The 18,518-nt window shown below is 38.9% G+C and overlaps 1 protein-coding gene across 7 annotated transcripts in view; it reads right to left on the minus strand.

Annotated features, from left to right (window-relative positions):
* Nav3 (neuron navigator 3) overlaps positions 1–18,518 on the minus strand; it is a 751,750-nt gene that overhangs the window by 217,050 nt on the left and 516,182 nt on the right. For all 7 annotated transcript variants that reach the window (XM_029482745.2, XM_029482744.2, XM_029482742.2 and 4 more), the window contains 2 exons: positions 3,164–3,281; positions 2,462–2,514 (listed from right to left, as the gene is read on the minus strand). In XM_029482745.2, coding sequence (XP_029338605.1) covers positions 2,462–2,514; positions 3,164–3,281 — 171 coding nt within the window. The remainder of the gene's footprint in view (positions 1–2,461; positions 2,515–3,163; positions 3,282–18,518) is intronic.

The following is an 18,518-nucleotide window of genomic DNA, read 5'->3' on the forward strand; positions in this document are numbered from 1 at the left end:
AAGCAAAAACAGCAACCAAAGGTCACAAAAGTTGAGACGGGTAAGATATAACAAAGAAAGTTCTTCTGTGTGTAAGGATGGCGTTCTATGGTTGATGCACAGCTTTGAGTTGTACAATAACAATCTGCAGTATCCATATGCCTAAGTCTGTCTTTTCCTGTCTGGTCGATGCTCTCATCTGGACTCTGGACTCATTAATCACACAGTGCCAATAAAAATTCTAAAGAACAATGACAAAAATAGACCAGTCAGAAATTACATTTGTCACACAGCTTTTCTTCTCAATCAACAGAGGGGGCTCATGCCAAAGTCAGAACTGAAATTCAACCAATCAGAAAGCCTCGGTCCAAGTTGTCTCTATTCAAAATGTAATATGACCCCAACTAATGCTTTCTAGAGGGAGAAAGTCACAGTTTTCATAACACCATCACTTTCTGTTGTCAGAAGCAGAGGTATTAAGATATCATGCACACCAGCGGTTGCACAGCAGGGCTAACAAACAAGAAACCAGAAAACGTACAGAGACAGCTATTAAGATACTTCTGCAGATTTGTAGAAATTCTAGGTCCCAGATACTTCAGATCTGTATCAGAGGATTGCCCCTCCGTAATTTTGAGCTTTGGAGATGTTTTGTCCCCTGTCATCACGTATGAGCTTGTTTGCATATCAGATCCTCGGGAAGCAGTGTAACGTCAGGGTAGCAGGCTATAACTTAAAAAACTTTATGTTGTATGCCATTTACTTATGGTTAGAATGATGGAAACAACAACCAAGTCCTAGGAATCACTACTATGATATGTGCAACTCAAGGACTAAAAAGAATCTCAAGAAAAAGCTCTCCTAGTATTTTAACAGGTGTTAATCTGTCCATATGTTACTTACAAAGTTCATGATAAATTCTATACTATATTTATATAATTGTATATACAATTATATTAAGTTAGTATTTTATGTACACACCATTTTAATATATATGTAATATCCATTATATATAATGAATTATATGTAATGAAATATATATGTATACTTGTGTGTGTATGTGTGTGTATAAGAGAAAGAGAGAGAGAGAGAGAGAGAGAGAGAGAGAGAGAGAGAAAGAGAGAGAGAGAGAGAGAGAGAGAGAGAGAGAGAGAGAGATCACCATTCAATCATTCAATTAGGGTTTATTTTTCAACTGAGAAAGCCCAGACAGTTTACATGTTTTTCCAACATCACAGAACCACTAAGCATAGCAGCATCTCCATCTTTCCTATTTAGCATACCAGCAGTAAAACTTTACAAAGCAGATGTAATTAATTTCCACAGAGAACCATTTACATTGAGAGTAATTCGGTCAGGAAATACCCTCAAAGCTGAAATCTTTTATAGAGACCGTATCTTTATGGCGACTTTTTTTTCCACAATAGCTGTAGATCATGGCATTTTAATAGCATTTTTAATTTTTTTTGATGTTGTGTTTCTTTGGAGTGCTCTTGTTTTAAGCAAGCTAATTAATCACTCTTGAAGAATAAATCCCTCTTATTACATTGGATTTCAGTTTTCTGACATTAATTAAAGCAAGTCAGCAGGTTGAAGAAGTTCATGAGTTTTTCACCTGACCAAATCTATGACAAGGATCCCTTAACATAATCAAAGCACCTATGCTATGTGAACATGAGAATTCTCTGAAGCAGTCTTTCTTGGAGACTTGGGCAATTATTCAGGTTGGTAACACTTGGTTTATCCTCACTACAGGAAGTCCATCTTATGTTCATTCCAGAAAATTAAGTTGTGGCTTTGTGACTAGCTGTTTTGTTTTTGTTTGTTGGTTGGTTCTCTCAGCTGTTTATCACTCCATGATTTTATTTATAGATGTTAACCTTTGCTAGATGGGACAGGGCAGATGCTGCTGAGGTAAAGGGCCTCCAGACTCACTGAGGAGTTTCTGAAAGACACTATGACTCTTATCTCAGTGTCATATATTGTTCAGCATATAGACTACAGCAAGCAAGCCTTCAGAGCTGCTTCCAACAGAGGCACAATCTCGTATGCTTACACTGACTTTCCTGAAGAACACCAAAAATGCTATGCTTATATTTGAAAAATGCACATGGTAAGTGCTATTCCAAAAATAGTTGCCCCAGCAAACTCTATTGCTTTAAACTTGAAATTAAGTTTACTGACAGAAAGCCCAGTGTACAGAATTACATACTATAGGAACATCAGATCAAACAGGAGAAGAAAAGAAAAAAAAAATAGGTCAGAGGTCAGAAAACACACCTACAAGTGTGGTATGCGGTAGTCAGTATTCCTCAGAGTTTGAGGTTGTTGCACTGACACTGGACACACAGAAATCCTGGGAGCAGATGATTTCTCATACAAGCAGGAGAGCAGACAGACAAATATGAAAGCCATCATGCAAAGGCAGTTAACTTTAAAAATGGTGCCCAGCGCTGAGATTGAGAATAAATCGGACTCTTACCATCTGAGACTGACTTCTTGGACATCCATTGATATCTTCGACTTTCTCATTTGCTAAGATCAAGAAATAAAATAAAAAGAGAGAAAAAAGGACAACATGCTTAAGCAATGAAGTGAAACACAGAGAAGGGAGATCTTAAAAATAAATAAATAAATAAATAAATAAATAAATAAATAAATAAAACACCAAGCAGAAATACCCCCCTATCCAGTCTCCTAAGCACATGGACAGGAGAGGAGAGCACACTTGCTCTCAGCCAACAATTTTATGTGCACAAATCAAGCAAAGGACAAAAGAAAAAAAAAAAAAAAAAGGAAGTCGTTGCTGGTTTTCCAGCCTGTGCCAAGTGACTCCTGACATGAGACCTTTCACAATTGTCCCTGCTGGATCAAGATCCAGTTTCAAGGAGTCTCAGTGAATGAGTTACTCTGGTTAACAAAATGCACACACATGGGAGGCACATGGTTTAATGAACCTTTCATTTCTGACAATGCTATATGTGTAAAGAACACTGTTCCAACTATTTCAAAGTACGACCAGAATGTCCTTTTCAGTCTCTCATAAGCACATTTCATTACAATGGAGATAGCTACACTCACAGCACTCCAGGACACATGGATTCTGTGTCCGTTCTACTTAAACTACAATGTAGCCTAAGAGCTGTGAGCAGAGCCTCTCCGAGTTTAAGAGAGCAGGTCTCACCAATGATCTGGATGATGTCTGCCAGAAGGACCCCGTCCGCGATGTCCTGCTGCAAGTCCTTGATCAGCCGCTTGTGGCCGGATTTTGCCAGGTAGTGGTTGGCCCAGTCAGTGTAAATCTGTTGGGAGACAGGGAGAGAAGAAGTGAGAAGGGCGTGGGGGAAGGAGAGACAAAAAAACTCCGCAAGGCAAATGCGAGGCTCAAAGGGAAACTGTTCTGGATCGCATTCCAGCTAAAGAAGTCATAGCTCCGAAGGAAACAGTTGTAAAGTCATTTTTAAACGGCTCTTTCCCCCACTTATCTCCTGTTTCAAAGGAGGATGAATCACTCATTTCAAAATCATGGACTAGTCACTTGTGACCAAGCAAAACTCCCTTCCCAGATGGCTCCAGAGGAGATCGCTACCGGGAAAGAGTTTGAGTGTCTCTCTCTCTCTCTCCCCTTTTTTTTTTCTCCCCTTCTTCCATTATTTTGAAAATAATCCTGTCTGTATAAAAGGAAGTCACCTGGACCAACTTATAGAGGAACTCTCTAACAAAATGTGTTTCTCCGAAGGGGCTTTATTGAATTTGCCATCCGAGATACTCTAATGTGACAATGTTTTGGCGTGGTTTCCTGAAATAATTGCAAATGCCTTCCTGTCTAAGATATATTGTTCAGACTGTCATCTCTCATTTAAGCCTCTTGAAATGTGTGTGCATTAGGACACAGAGGCAGCACGTGGAGTTATAATGCAGCAATTGAACTGCAGAATCGGGAAGTGTATTGCCAGCCACAGGGTTGGCATCTGACTTACAGAAGAGGGTGACTCTAGCAACTGGTCACGATATAAAGAAAAGATGAAATTTCAAGAATATTGCACACACACAAAAAAAGTTACTATTTTTAAAAATCCTTTAGTCTAGTAACCATAAAAGACAGAGATTGGCTTAAAGATGTAACATATCCTGGGTGGTTCATTTGTAACTTTGTTACAAGGTAGGCGAAAATAGAACATAATATTAAAATTGAAATGAGACTAGAGAAGAAGCCTAGAAATGTTGAATCTAAGGAGAAACTGTGGCCAATGTAGGGTGCCTAAAATTAGCCCAGCTTAAGCTGAAGAGCTCTGAATTTTATCTCAGAGTCATGAGCACTAAATGCCAAGACAGTGCAAATATACTATTTAAAATGCTTCTGTGCTGGAGAGACCACCCCAGCGTCAGGAGCATTTACTGCTACTCTTCCATAGACCTAGATTACCTTCTTAGCACCAACATGGTAGCTCACACTGTCTATAACTGCAGTTCTGGGTGACCTGATGCCCTCTTCTGGCCATTTCAGGAAACAGATAAGGCTCTGGTATACACACACACAAACACACACGTACATGGTTATATAGATAATGTACAGGCTTGATAATGTACAAAAGTATAGTCCCTCCTATAAAGGATAATTAATATTTCTTATTATGATTTGACTGTATTTAAAATGATGCATGTGTGTGAGCGCACACACACACACACATATACATGCACACAGATATCTTTGAATATTAGTATGATGTTACTTTATATGGCTAAACATCTAAGACAGACTGATCAATCTTTCAGAGTATTACTGGGTAGAAAAGTTCCAAATATTAAAACATAGAAGATAGATTTTCTGAAGATATCAAGGAATCTCTAAGGCATATCTAGTGATACTATTTTTTCTCACCATGTGAAACCTTGAAGGTATATTGGCACATAAAAAAGACTATGTTGGTAAAGTGCCACTTAAATTTTCGTATCTATAATCTTTATTTTGCCAACGTTTGCATATAAGAAAATGATTCATGCCCCCCTCTAGATCACAACATAAAAATTTCTAAATGATCGTATTTGGTGATTCCCTAACACTCACTTATCCAGTGAATCTTAAGGTTTTATTTTATTTATAGGACTGGAAATTTTCCTTTTCCTTTTTGTAAAGACATAAATTTAAAGCATTAAGTTCCCTTCTTTTTTCTGTACTTTATTTGCGTGACAGAGTTCCAAGTTCACCTTCCTAGCAGAGTTTGAGTTAGACTTGAATCGTACCAGACCCTCCACAGGCAGGAGCCATAGGACCATCACCTGACTTTAAAGGACCCACAGAGAGGAGGAGACTGGGTTTCTGGAGTTAGACAAATCTGGTCAGAGGCCCAGAAGAGTTTATGAGCACTGCAAACTTAGGAACATCACATAAGCTTCCTAACTTATAAACACGGGTGAACAGTAATCCTTGCATTGAGAATTGTACCAAGACCTGAGACTAACAAACTGGTCCCTCGGTAAAGAACGAGATCTATAGTCCCTCCTGAAGATGTCCCTGAGACCACGAGCAGCACTGTTTTATTTTGCTCTACTAGCATAAGAAGAAATACTTGTTAAGGTTAATTGCGTCACAGGGATGAAGCAATTGGAGTAACTGGGGCAGAGGGTGAGAAACTGCACAGCTTCCTCCTGGCTCCCTCCATCTGCCAGATTCTTATCTTCTAATTAGCTGGGATTTCTGGTTTCTCTGCTTCCTCGACTAAGAGACACTACTGAATCAGAGTGGTCACGTTCTCCTCGGTGACTCTAGGAGAGGTCACCTGTGTCACCGCCCACAATGCATGGGTTTTATTTTAGGAGGACAGCAGAGTACAGGAAAATAATCCTCATAGTAGATAGCAAACTGAATGAAGTAGATAAGTAGCAATCCTGTATTTTGATTGTATCCTCCAGGTGCGTATGGAAAGAGTCCTAATGTGGGTGCACATCTTTCAGGGATCGTAAGCAAACAAACAGAAGCTACTTTGCTGCCTTTTAGCACTGGGTAGAAAGCCTCAGAGTGAACAAATGGGCAGACCCTGCTGGCTTGCTCCAGTCTTTTCTCAAGGGGATTGTAAACTTGAGGCTGTTGCCTAAAAGTTTGCTTAGACCATAGGCCTGATTTTTATCATAGTCAGCAAAATCAGTAGCTAACCCAATAAAATGAAACCACATTTCTGCCTAAAAAACATCACATGCACAAACTTTTGGTAAGTCATTATTTTTCATGAATGTGTATATTTCCTATAAGTAAAAGAAATGATAGATTACAAGAAAAATCACAAGAGAGGGTAAAATCCTATATCCTGAAGAAATGCTATAATACAGCTGGCAAGACATAAAACAACTAAGATGCGAAATATAATTACCTGTTGTAATAAATAAAACACATTTGCATTGATTATTTATTTATTTATTTATTTATTTATTTATTTATTTGCTTTGTAATATAAGATCCCGTTATATATCTCAGGCTAAGGTCAAATTTATTTTGTTACCCAGGATAGCTTTGTAAATGCAGCCATCCTCCTGCCTCTGTTTCTCAAGCTCTGGAATTAGAGGCATATGCCAGCATACCCATATTTTTTTTTCCTTAAAATTCTTAAATCGAAACTACATGAGTGGAAGAAAGCAGTGGGAAATGGGGCATGTCTTCAAGGAGACAGTGGGCATGAATAGAAGACGTGGTAAGAAATCACAAGCTCACCAGCACACTCTGTTATGCTCTGATGAAGGAGAATGCAAACAAAGCTGTCAACTTTCGTTCAGTTCTGTTATTTGAGCTGATGCAAAGGGAAGATAAATTATGTCCTGACACTGGGCTTGGCCTGAAAACTTTCCTCTGGTTCATCAGCACACAAGGCCATCATTGTATTCAACTTCATAGCTCCAGCTATGACTGAGTTACAAAGTGTGTTATGTTTTCCAGGATTAGTCTATGAATTAATTGTCGGTTTTGAGGGAAGAAGTTGGTGTAAATGTGAACAATATAAAATGAACACAAATTCAAATATTTGGCAACTTTTGATGAACTCACTGACTATTTCAATCATCAAGCTCCAGGCCAATGAGTCAAATATAGAGAATTCCTACTTCCAACTCCAATGTTCGTCAAGTATTTAGATTAACAAATATTATATAAGTCTCTATGAATTATACTTTAGAAAATAAAGAAGATATAATAAGACTAAATTTATTCCAAACCAAAAACAGTATATGTATGTATGTATGTATGTATGTGTATATATTTCTAATTATATATTTATATATTAGTGTGTGTTTATGCATATATATATTCATTGATAGTAATTAAAATGATAAAGTCAAAGGTATAATGTATGAAAATGAATTTTAGGGCCTATTATACAACATGTATTATCTGGGTGACATTCTACAGCACTAAGTTTAAGTTCTGCCACTTCCAGTCCATGTGATGTCCACTGATTGAATATTTATATTCTCAGTATCAGGGATTCTCATTATTTTCTTTGCTTTGGTTAAATTTCTTTCTTTTTTTTTTTTTTTTTTTTTTTTTGGTTTTTCGAGACAGGGTTTCTCTTTATAGCTCTGGCTGTCCTGGAGCTCACTTTGTAGACCAGGCTGGCCTCGAACTCAGAAATCCGCCTGCCTCTGCCTCCCGAGTGCTGGGATTAAAGGCGTGCGCCACCACGCCCGGCTTTGGTTAAATTTCTGAACCCCTCTTTTTTTTTTCTTTTTTCTTTTTAAATTAGATATGTTCTTCATTTACATTTCAGGGGCATGCCAGGGCCAGGGAGCAGGGATTCTCATTCTTAAAGAAGGAATTACTATTATCCCTGAACAAAATCACTATGAAGATTGAATGAACTCAGGCACATACTTTCACTTAATATACTTATTATATGTTAACCATATTAGAAGTAGTTCACTGTTTTAATATGGATATATACATATATAAATTATAATAAGAACTGCAATAATTTTAAAGGAACCATTATTACTGTCAACTCCTTTAACCCAAGTTATCCATCTAATTGCAATGAAATGAAATAATTAAGGAAATCCACAGATTGGGGAAAATCTGTACTAACTCCATATCTGATAGATGGCTAATATCTAAAACATATAAAGAACTCAAGAAGCTAACCACCAAGAAACCAAACAACACAATCAAAAACTGAGGTAGAGAACTAATCAGAATTCACAGCCGAGGACTCTCAAAAGGATGAGAAGCATTTAAAGAAATGTTCAAAGTCCTTAGTGATCAGGGAAATGCAAATCAAAACAACTCTGAGATTCTACCTTATACCAATCAGAATGACTAAGATCAAAAATTCAGGTGTCAGCAGATGCTGGCGAGGATGTGGAGAAAGAGGAACACTCCTGCATTGTTGATGGGATTACAAACTGGTACAACCACTTTGGAAATCAATCTGGAGGTTCCTCAGAAAATTGGAAATAGATCTACCTGAAGACCTAGCTATACCACTCTTGGAAATATACCCAAAAGATGACCCACCGTGCCACAGGGGCATATGTACCAATATGTCCATAGCAGCCTTGTTTGTGATAGCCAGAAGCTGGAAACTACCAAGATGTCCCCCAAGAGAAGAATGGATGCAGAAAATGTGTCTCATTTACACAATGGAATACTATTCAGCTATTAAGAATGGGCACATCATGTGTTTTGCAGGCAAAAGGATGGAACTAGAAAATATCATCCTGAGTGAGGTAATCCAGACCCAAAAGGAAATTATGTACTCACTAATAAGTGGATATTAGCCAAAAAAAAAAGTACAGAATATCTAAGATACTAAGATATAGTCCACCAAACAAAAATAGGTCAACAAACTGAAGGGCCCAAGTGAGGATTCCTCAGTCCCACTTGGGAGGGAAAAGAAAGTAATCACAGGAGGGAGGAGAGAGGGAGGGACTTGGATAGGAAAGGGGACAGGAAGGGGAAGAGGGGAACATGATCAGGTATTGGGTGGTGGAAACAGGACTGAAGTTTTGAGGGCCAGCAGAAAGAATGGAAACAGGAAATCTTGGGAGATAGGAGGTGGGAGGACCCTTTAAAATGTACCAGAGACCTGGGAGGTTAGAAGTTCTCAGGATTCAAAGGGAGGGACCTTACATGAAATGCGGGAGTGGGGAGAGAGAACTTGTAGAGTCCACCTACGGCAGGAATACAGGGCATCAAATGGATGGATGGGGTTGCCATCCCACAGTCAAAAATTCTGACCCATAATTGTTCCTGTATAAAAAAACTACAGGGACAAAAATGGAGAAGAGCCTGAGGAAAGAAGGTCCAGTGACAGACCCAACGTGGGATCCAGCTCAAGGGGAGATCCGAAGATCTGACATTATTACTGATGCTATGATGTGCTAACAAACAGGGGCCTATCATGTCTGCCCTCCAAAGGCCCAATAAGCAGCTGAAAGAGTCAGATGCAGATATTTACACCCAACCAATGTAAAGAAGTTGGTAATCCCTATGGTTAAATTAGGGAAAATCTGGAAGAAGCAGGGGAGGAAGATGACCCCATGGGAAGACCAGCGGTCTCTACTAACCTGGACCCCTGGGATCTCTCAGACACTGAGCCATCAACCAGGCAGAATAAACCAGTTGATATGAGGCCTCAAACACATATACAGCAGAGGACTGCCAGGTCTAGACTCAGTCAGAGAAGATGCACCTAACCCTCAAGAGACTTGGGGCACCAGGGAGATGGGAGGTCTGGTGGAGTTGGGACATCCTCTTGGAAATGGGGGGAGGAGGAAGTGTGGGATGTAGAACAGTCAAAGGGTGGACAGGGATGGGAATAAAGTCTGGACTGTAAAAAAAAGTTTAAAGAATAAAAATAAAATAAAAAATAAATAATTAAAAATAGATATTGTGTACTAAAGGGTATTAAGATCTATTAATGCAATGTGAAATTAACATTGCTAGTTTATATGTATACCAGCTTGAACATGTATCATCTTTTAGTAATGACATTTAAAATATACTTTCCACACAATTTTCCATATTACTGTGCACTGATATTAACTGTAAGTATAATACTTACGTGTATCTGTGTGTGTGTGTATGTGTGAGTGTGTATACACAACACATATTTGTTCATAAACTTTTCAGTTAAGTTCATTACTTGATCACTGTGAATAGGGAGGCTGTAAACATGACATGCAGACATAACTTTGGCACTATGATATGAAGTCTGACATGAGCAACATTTCCACTGGTGAACTTGCTAAATCATGAATAATTTTACTTTTCCTACTGTGAGGGGCCTTCTTACTATTTTCTATAGTGTCCTTTTATATTTCTTCAGTGATATACAATATAATTCACAAAAAAGGGTTTACCTTTGTCCTTAAAATAGCTATTCTAACAAATGTGAAGTCCTTGATTCTTTGGGAAATCCTGGAATTTTGGTTACAAAATAACTAGGCTTCCAAATCTCAGAAAACAACAAATGAATACGTTCGCTGAGATCATAAACAGCACTGTAAGGGAGCCTGACAGATGAGGTAAGTATTGCTTGGAATTAAACGTTAGAAGGTGCCTTAGTAAGGGTTTTACTGCTGTGAACAGACACCATGACCAAGGCAACTCTTATCAGGATAATGTTTAATTGAGGCTGGCTTACAGGTTCAGAGGTTCAGTCCATTATCATCAAGGCAGGAGCATTGGCAGCTTCCGGACAGGCATGGTCATGCTGGAGAAGCTGAGAGTTCTACATCTTCATCTGAAGGCTGATAGCAGAATACTGGCTTCCAGGCAGCTAGGACTAGGGTATTAAAGCATATGCCCACAGTGACACACCTACTCCAATAAGGCCACACCTACTCCAAAGGCCACACCTCCTAATAGTGCCACTCCCTTATGACCCAACTGTATATTCAATTTAATTTTTTATAATTTTGTAGAGTTTCATTCTATGGGGAAAATGAATGTTAAGAACTGACAGACAAAGAAAGTTGGAAAATCACTTTGGTTTTATAGCATGAGACCAGGTACTTTTGCTTAGTTTGAGATAGTTGATCACAAACTGCATCTTAAGTTGGCTAAGGACTAATGGGTCCAAGGGATCAACCGATTTCAGTTCTGTGATGTTTGCAGAAGGCTATGGTTTTGATGTAATTTCTCCCTGAATGGCTCTTGTTGAGCCCTGGTCCTACTTGTGGCTATGTAGACATGGGGTTATTTAAAAGATGGAGCCTAGTGGACTGACATATTTAGGGCCCTGGAGGCATGCCATGGATAGGGGATTAGCAATGGTTCTCCTGGGATTTCTGAGTTAGTACTAATGACATGGTTGCCATAAAAGACAAACATGGCCCTTACCTGGTCTCCTTGGTTTCCCTCTTCTCACATGTATCCACAAAGATATCCCTATCTATCTACCATAGGTGATACAGCCATAGGAAGCTTCTCTAGAGTTTGTTCCATAGCTAAGGCTCCAAACTGTGAATGAAATAAAGTCTCTAAAAGTATGACCCAGACTCAGGTGTTTCATGACAGTAACACAAAATGACATAAATCACCAAATGTCTAAGACTCCGTAACTGAGTGTCATCTGAAAAATGTATGCATTGCATCAGTTTGAAGGCTTTTGGTAAAACAGACATCTTCACAAGATATGCAGAATAAGCTAGCTTACTGCTAATCAGTTCAGCATGGCCAGTATGGTGACCCATGATGAAGTTTTTCTCTTACAATGAATGTATGTTCATTAATAACTTCTGAAAATTAATTAGAGATGGCCTATGAAGGCAAGGAAGTGTGTAAGCCAAGATGTAGTCTAATGAATTCCTTTTAATTGTTTCTGCATTTATGAAATCCTGTCCCTGAGCCAATCTTCCAAAATCTGTTTGCTTCATCCCTCTTCACCCTGTGTCTTCATCAGTACCATCTTGGCCCTGTTTCAATGTCTTAGCCCTCTTTAGCCAAGCTCCTGTAATATTCCAGAAATAGTCTTTGAATTCTGGGGTGACAGGTATTGAATTGTCTGTTATATTATGACAGACATCCAGTTATAATGTTAAAGTAAAAATCAGAGCAAATTATTTTCCTACTAAAAATCACATATTTCAATTAACTTAAAAGTGTTTCATTATGAGACAAATTTCTCACATTTTTAAGAATGAATTATTTTAAAGAAAAAGGGCAAGAAATGACAACAAAAATATATTGATTAGGCCTACAGACAATGACAGGGAATTGAGGGGTGCCACACACAAGGGAAAGCTTTGACAGGAAGAAGGAGAAAGACCATTTTGTGGGATACAAAGATAACAGCAACCTACAAAGGGGCAGAGAAATGTGGTGATGCAGCAAATTCAGAGATCATGGAGATTTGATTTGGTTGACCATGGGGAGGAGTACATGGGAATGTCAGGAGTAAGATGTTAAGTGAAAATGGGCATAAAATTAAGGTGGCTGTATGAAGATTTATCTTATCTTCTTTTATTACTATCCCTTCGATGCCTGTTTGTCTTCTGATAAGAGAGAGAAAGGATGTGGGCCTGGATAAGGGGTGAGGTAAGGATGAAGTGGGGGAGTAGAGGAAATGGAGCATATGTAAGTTGTTATCTTTAATAATAATAATAATATTTTTCTCTTAAAATATATTTTTAAAAAAATAGAATTTAAGGTTACTAAACATTTAGTGCTATGCTTTTTTAAGTAAAATACTAATGTTAACATACTCAGATACAAAAAGATTCCAAATAAAATGGTTAAAATCAGGAATGGACAAAAGGCAAGGAGATTATAACTAATAGACTATATTAAGAATGAGACAGTATATCCCTCAGAAGAAAACACATCATGTCTATACACCATAAACACATATTTGGAAAAAAATGGGATAAGATATTTTTAAATTGAAAGTATTAGGGCTAATTAAGGCAAAAGACTAGAAGGTTAGACTAAAATTATAAAGGAAATGGATTAAAATGCAGAAATTGAGCAATGCAAAATATTATGTAGCATAATATTAGAGGATAGGGTTATTAATTTAAATTTCAGTATATATGTAGATATATATGATAATAACCAGGGAAAATTTAAAAAAATGTATCTTAATAACTATGGGGCCACAAATAAGAAAAAAGAAGGTAACGACATCACTGGTCTCAACAGCTCTCCCAGGATGAGCAGTTACAGAGGAGGACCCAACAAGAATGATGTTAGCCTAAATACTCAACAAAGGGGAGATAGAAACTGCAGAGACTAAATACAGTGGACAGGCACAGCACCCAGTTGAGGGATGGGGCCACCCACCCATCTGAAAAATTTTAACCCAAAACTGTTCCCATCTAAAGGAAAGACAGGATCAAAAAATGGAGCAGAGACCAAAGGAAAGGTCATTCAGAGACTGTCCCACCTAGGGATCCATCCCATCTGCAGACACCAAACCCACACACTAGTGCTGATGCCAAGAAGTACTTGTTAACAGGAGCCTGGTATGGCTATTCCTCGAGAGGCTCTGCCAGTACCTGACTAATGCAGATGCAGATACTCATAGCCAACCATAGGACTTGAGCCAAGGAACCCCAATTGAAGAGTTAGAGGAAGGACTGAAGAAGCTGAAGAGGATTGCAATCCCAGGGGAAGAACAATATCAACTAACCGGACCCCCTAGAGCTCCCAGGGACTAACCCACCAGCCAAAGAGTATACATGATATTCTACATATGTAGCAGAAGATGGCCTTATCAATGGGAGGGAAGGCCCTTGGTCCTGTAGAGGCTTGATGCCCCAGCAAATGAGTATGCTAGAGCGGTGAGGCCAGAGTGGGTGGGTGGGTGGGGGAGAACCCTCATAGAGGCAAAGGGGTGGGGGAATGGGATGGGTATGTTTATGAAGGGGAAACCTGTAAGGGTGATATCATTTGAAATGTAAAGATTAGTAATAATAATAATAATAATAATAATAATAATAGATCTGGAGGAAGAAGGTTTGCAACCTGAAATACTCTGTAAGCTTCCAGATAAGGAGGATAGAAAAATGACTTATCGTATAATGTGCTATGAAAAAAATAACTTCTCACACATATCTTCTTTGGAGTGCATGAATAAAGTAAGAAAACTAAATAAGCAGGTGACTGATGAAGGGGGCTGACAAAGGACCCTTTCAGGAACAGGGCAAGGCCACATCTCTCCTACCTGCTAGATAGAACTTAGAGTGCAAACCTTTAGACGGAACACAGAGAGACAAATTTAGAATTGCTGACAGCAGGGAAGTACTGCAAGTAATATAAATTCTGACAGTTCAGATAGAGAAAATTTCCCTGGGATGGACTTTACAGAGCTGTTGGAAACTAGAGAAAAACATGGATGTGGGTTTTTAGAAATCTAAATAAAAAAGTATGCAATAATTATTAGTTGTAAGATAAAAAAAAGGATAAAAAACTTTCCTTTTCAAAAGGACTGTAATCATGGTATATTGTATGTGGCTTGGCAGTAAAGGACATTTACATGGAATAATTTAAATATATGGATTTAGCTGAAAATTACAATGTAAGTATATTGGGGGTAGAACAAAACAGACAGGAAGAAGGGAACTAAATCTTGTGTTTTCATAAACTCAACAGATAATCTCTATAATTGGTGCATTATATTATAGCATATCACTGGGAGACACTGAAATAAATGTTAAAGAAAACTGGTAAGTGGTGCAAATTGGTTTCCTCGGTTGTGGAAAGGAAGGAGTGAAGGCCAGAGAGTGGCTTGCTCTTAATTCAACTAGAAGAGACTTTTTGAGATTTTATATTTATTTCATTAAACGGGTGCTTTATCTCTGTATCTCTGTGTGTACCATGTGTGTGAAATACCTGTAGAGGCCAGAAGATGCCTTGGGACTGGAGTTAGGATGTACATAGGTATCCTTGTGGGTTCTGGGAATGGAGCCCACATCCTCTGGAAGATCAGTCATTTCTCTAGCCCCAGTTACCTGACTTGGGAAGCTATTGAACATTTATTATCTTATAGTGATGTAAGTTACTCGTTTGAAAATAAACACATTGAATGATTCTGAGTAAGAGATGGTATGGCCCTTAAACAAGGTGTAGAGATATGCAAGAGACATGCTCAGTCAATGGTCAGCAGGGCATGGAGGTCAAACAGAGTTGGTCAGTGGAGAATTCCATATTTGAAACCTAAGCTAGATAGTTTGTCATTAACCAATTACCAGACACTGAATGGAGACTGCTTTAAAGTTCATAGTTATCAACATGGAGTCCAGAGACATTCATCTATAGCTGTTCATAACAGGCTAAGACAAAGCAATTACAAGTGTCCCTTCTCTTAGAATTTAATGAAGTATAATGGCCTGGGATACATCTCAATAGTAGAATGTTTGCCTAGGATACATGAGAGTATAGGGTCAATTCCTAGTACTGCTCCACACAAGACAGACAAACAAATCCTGCAGAGATTCCAGTAGAGCCAAGGTTGCAAGTGAACATCTATAATTCTGGTTACATGAGTGGTGGCAAGAAAAGGGGGCCGGGAATTCAGAGAAAGCCTATGCTACTTCTTGAATTCAAGGCCAATATAAGCCACAGGAAATAAAAATAATCCAAAACACACACTGACTTATTTTAATGTTTTAAAAATATATTATCTGACTGCCTATTAATATAACTCTGTTGTATGCCCCCAAGTATTGCTTATTTCTTTACATTTATGAGCACAGGGCCCCTAATGAAGAAGCTAGAGAAAGTACCCAAGGAGCTAAAGGGGTCTGCAACCCTATAGGAGGAACAACAATATGAACTAACCAGTACCCCCCAGAACTATGTATCTAGTTGCATATGTAGCAGAGGATGGCCTAGTTGGCCATCAATGGGAGGAGAGGCCCTGGTCTTACAAAGATCATATGCCCCACTACAGGGGAATGCCAGGGCCAGGCAGCGGGAGTGGGTGGGTTGGGGAGCAGGATGGGGGGGGTATAGGGGACTTTTGGGATAGCATTTGAAATGTAAATGAAGAAAATATCTAACAAAAAAGGATTACCAATTTTAAATAAAGTAAATAATGCCATTCATACTTATAAATATCAATTTCTTTTATCACCATACTGGTCTTCAGACTTTTTAGAGTGACCACCTCCCTTAAAAGTTACACCTCGGCAGCCTACTTTTATCATAAATTCAGATTAAACAAATAAATCATCAACAACTGAGACTGTCATGCCCTAACTTTTCATGATAGAAAGATGTCCAACACATATTTAGCTCGAGTTTTAGATGTTATGGAGCAGAAACTAGGTATCTATTTCCACTCACAATAGCGTCTGTCTATCATTTTTAAATTCATACCATGATTTGTCACTTTGGAATCTTATGAAGTCTGTTTTCATCCTGGATACTAGAAATTTTTAGATGAACAGAAATAGCCATATATGTAAACTGATACAAAGAGAAGGGGGAGGGGTTTACACACTAACTATAATACAGTCTAATTATATATATATATATATATATATATATGTGTGTGTGTGTGTGTGTGTGTGTGTGTGTGTGTGTGTGTGTAGTTTTCTTACAGAGAAAATAACAGGGCAGACATAAACTGTACCATCCACAACTGGATGAAATTGGCCAGCATTTATGGGGAAGTGCTGTGTTTGCCTTTGTGGCCGCTGCATAAATGCTGATGTCCATAGTTTGTCCTTGAGGAGGGCCAGAGAGGGGGGAAAGGTAAGGAAGGAGATTCTGTGAACCTTGTAGATGTCTGTGCAGCTGTGGCTGCCCAGGTTCCCCCGTCCCCCCACATACACACACACTGCTTGCCCACGGTGTCTTAGCAAGGACCTCTCCCCAGCCAGCTCACCTCACACAAGTTCTTTTTAGGATTTTCTTACACTCATCTGAAGGCTTGATTTCCACTCCCTTGTCTAAATGTAGAATTCAGATACATAACAAAGTACTGTCTACTCTGAGTGATGATCTTAATTCCTACAGTGATCGCATTTTTCAATTATTTTTAGCAAAGGCGTTGGATGCTAGCGGTAACTTAGTTTGATGTTTCCTTCTCTCCCCGTTGCACTCCTGCTGCTACCAGGAACACAGCAGGTCTGCATCTGCATGGCTTTCTTCATTGCCCTGAGTTATGAATAAGGTACTTCCCTCAGTACCTCTCACAGTGTAACTCACTCAATCCTAGGAGGAAGTTCCCTGAGAGAGTCACACTTCCCTTATAGATAAAAGAGCCCTAAGGCAAGGGTATACCTTTTCCCAAGTTGGTGGTTGGTTAATCACTGTACAGTAAAAAAGGCGGGGAGGGGTTTCTGGCTCATGGTTTGTGCTCTAGGTGCACAGGAAAGGATATGTCACTAATGATCTGCCCTGAACTCTCATCTCCTGCAGCTGTTCCCACTACGTGAGACAGCCATCTCAAAATATGGGGGAAAGGTTCTTTGACTGTTACCATGTCTGGCACTGACAGAGAACACAGAGAATAATCCATACTTATGGTTTGCAAATGTTTAACAAGGCAAGGGCAATCTATAAATGCTTCACAAAAGGATAATTTTTTAAAATAGCAGAACAAGACACTTTTGGATTCCATTTTGTTTGTAGGGAAACAAATCGAAGGAAAAAAAAACTTGAGTTTTTAAAATCTTATTTTCTGTGATTCCTCATGATATTCTGCTACACTCACAGACTGGTCCAATTGTCATCAGAGAGGCACCATACAACAATGGATGGGACTAGACACAGAGATTTACAGGAAAATACTGGAGGGAAGCTGTCAGGGGGCAGGGAAACCTAGAAGAAGAGGAGGGGGAAGAGGAGGAGGAGGAGGAAGAGGAGGAGGAGGAGGGGGAAGAGGAGGAGGAGGAGGGGAAGAGGAAGGATTGTAGGAGCCAGAGGTGTGGAGGACATCACAAGAACAAGACCCACAAAATCAACTCAGCAAGGCTCATAGAGGCTGGCAGAGACTGAAGTAACAACAACACACCTTTTATGGGCCTAAGGTAGCTTCCCTTCATACATACCACAGTTATGTAGTTTGGTGTTCTTAGGATTCTGAACATTGCGAGTGGGTAGTGTCTCTGACTCCTTTGTCTGCACATTGGACCCTTTTCTTTTTTTTTTTTTTTTTTTTTTTTTACCTCTGTTGCCCTGTCCAGTCTTGATATAAGGGTTTGTACCTAATTTTATTGTAACTTGTTGTGCATGTTCTGTTGATTTTCCTAAAAGCCCTGTTCTCATGATTGAAGGGAAACAGAACAGGAGTGGATCTGGAGGAGAGAAGTAGTGGGAAGACAGGGAGGAGGGGAGCAGAGGGTAGGGGGAACTGAGGTTGGAATGCAAGGTGGGAGAAAAGGATAGAAACAAATTAAAATTAAAAAATAAATAAAATAAATCTTGTTTTGGTTCTTGGCTCATAAATGGATTTAATAACAGAGCTAAATTAAAGGTAAAGTTTTGTTTAGAAAAAAAAAACACTCTACAGAATACATGACATGCTAGAAAATATGTGTAAGAAGTTCTTGTGGCCTGACGCTGTTACTGATGTGGTGGTGTGCTTATAAACAGGGACCTATCA

Source organism: Mus caroli, unplaced genomic scaffold (assembly GCF_978045245.1).
Source record: "Mus caroli unplaced genomic scaffold, Mus_caroli_1 scaffold_9, whole genome shotgun sequence".
In the NCBI taxonomy this organism is placed as follows: Eukaryota; Metazoa; Chordata; class Mammalia; order Rodentia; family Muridae; genus Mus; species Mus caroli.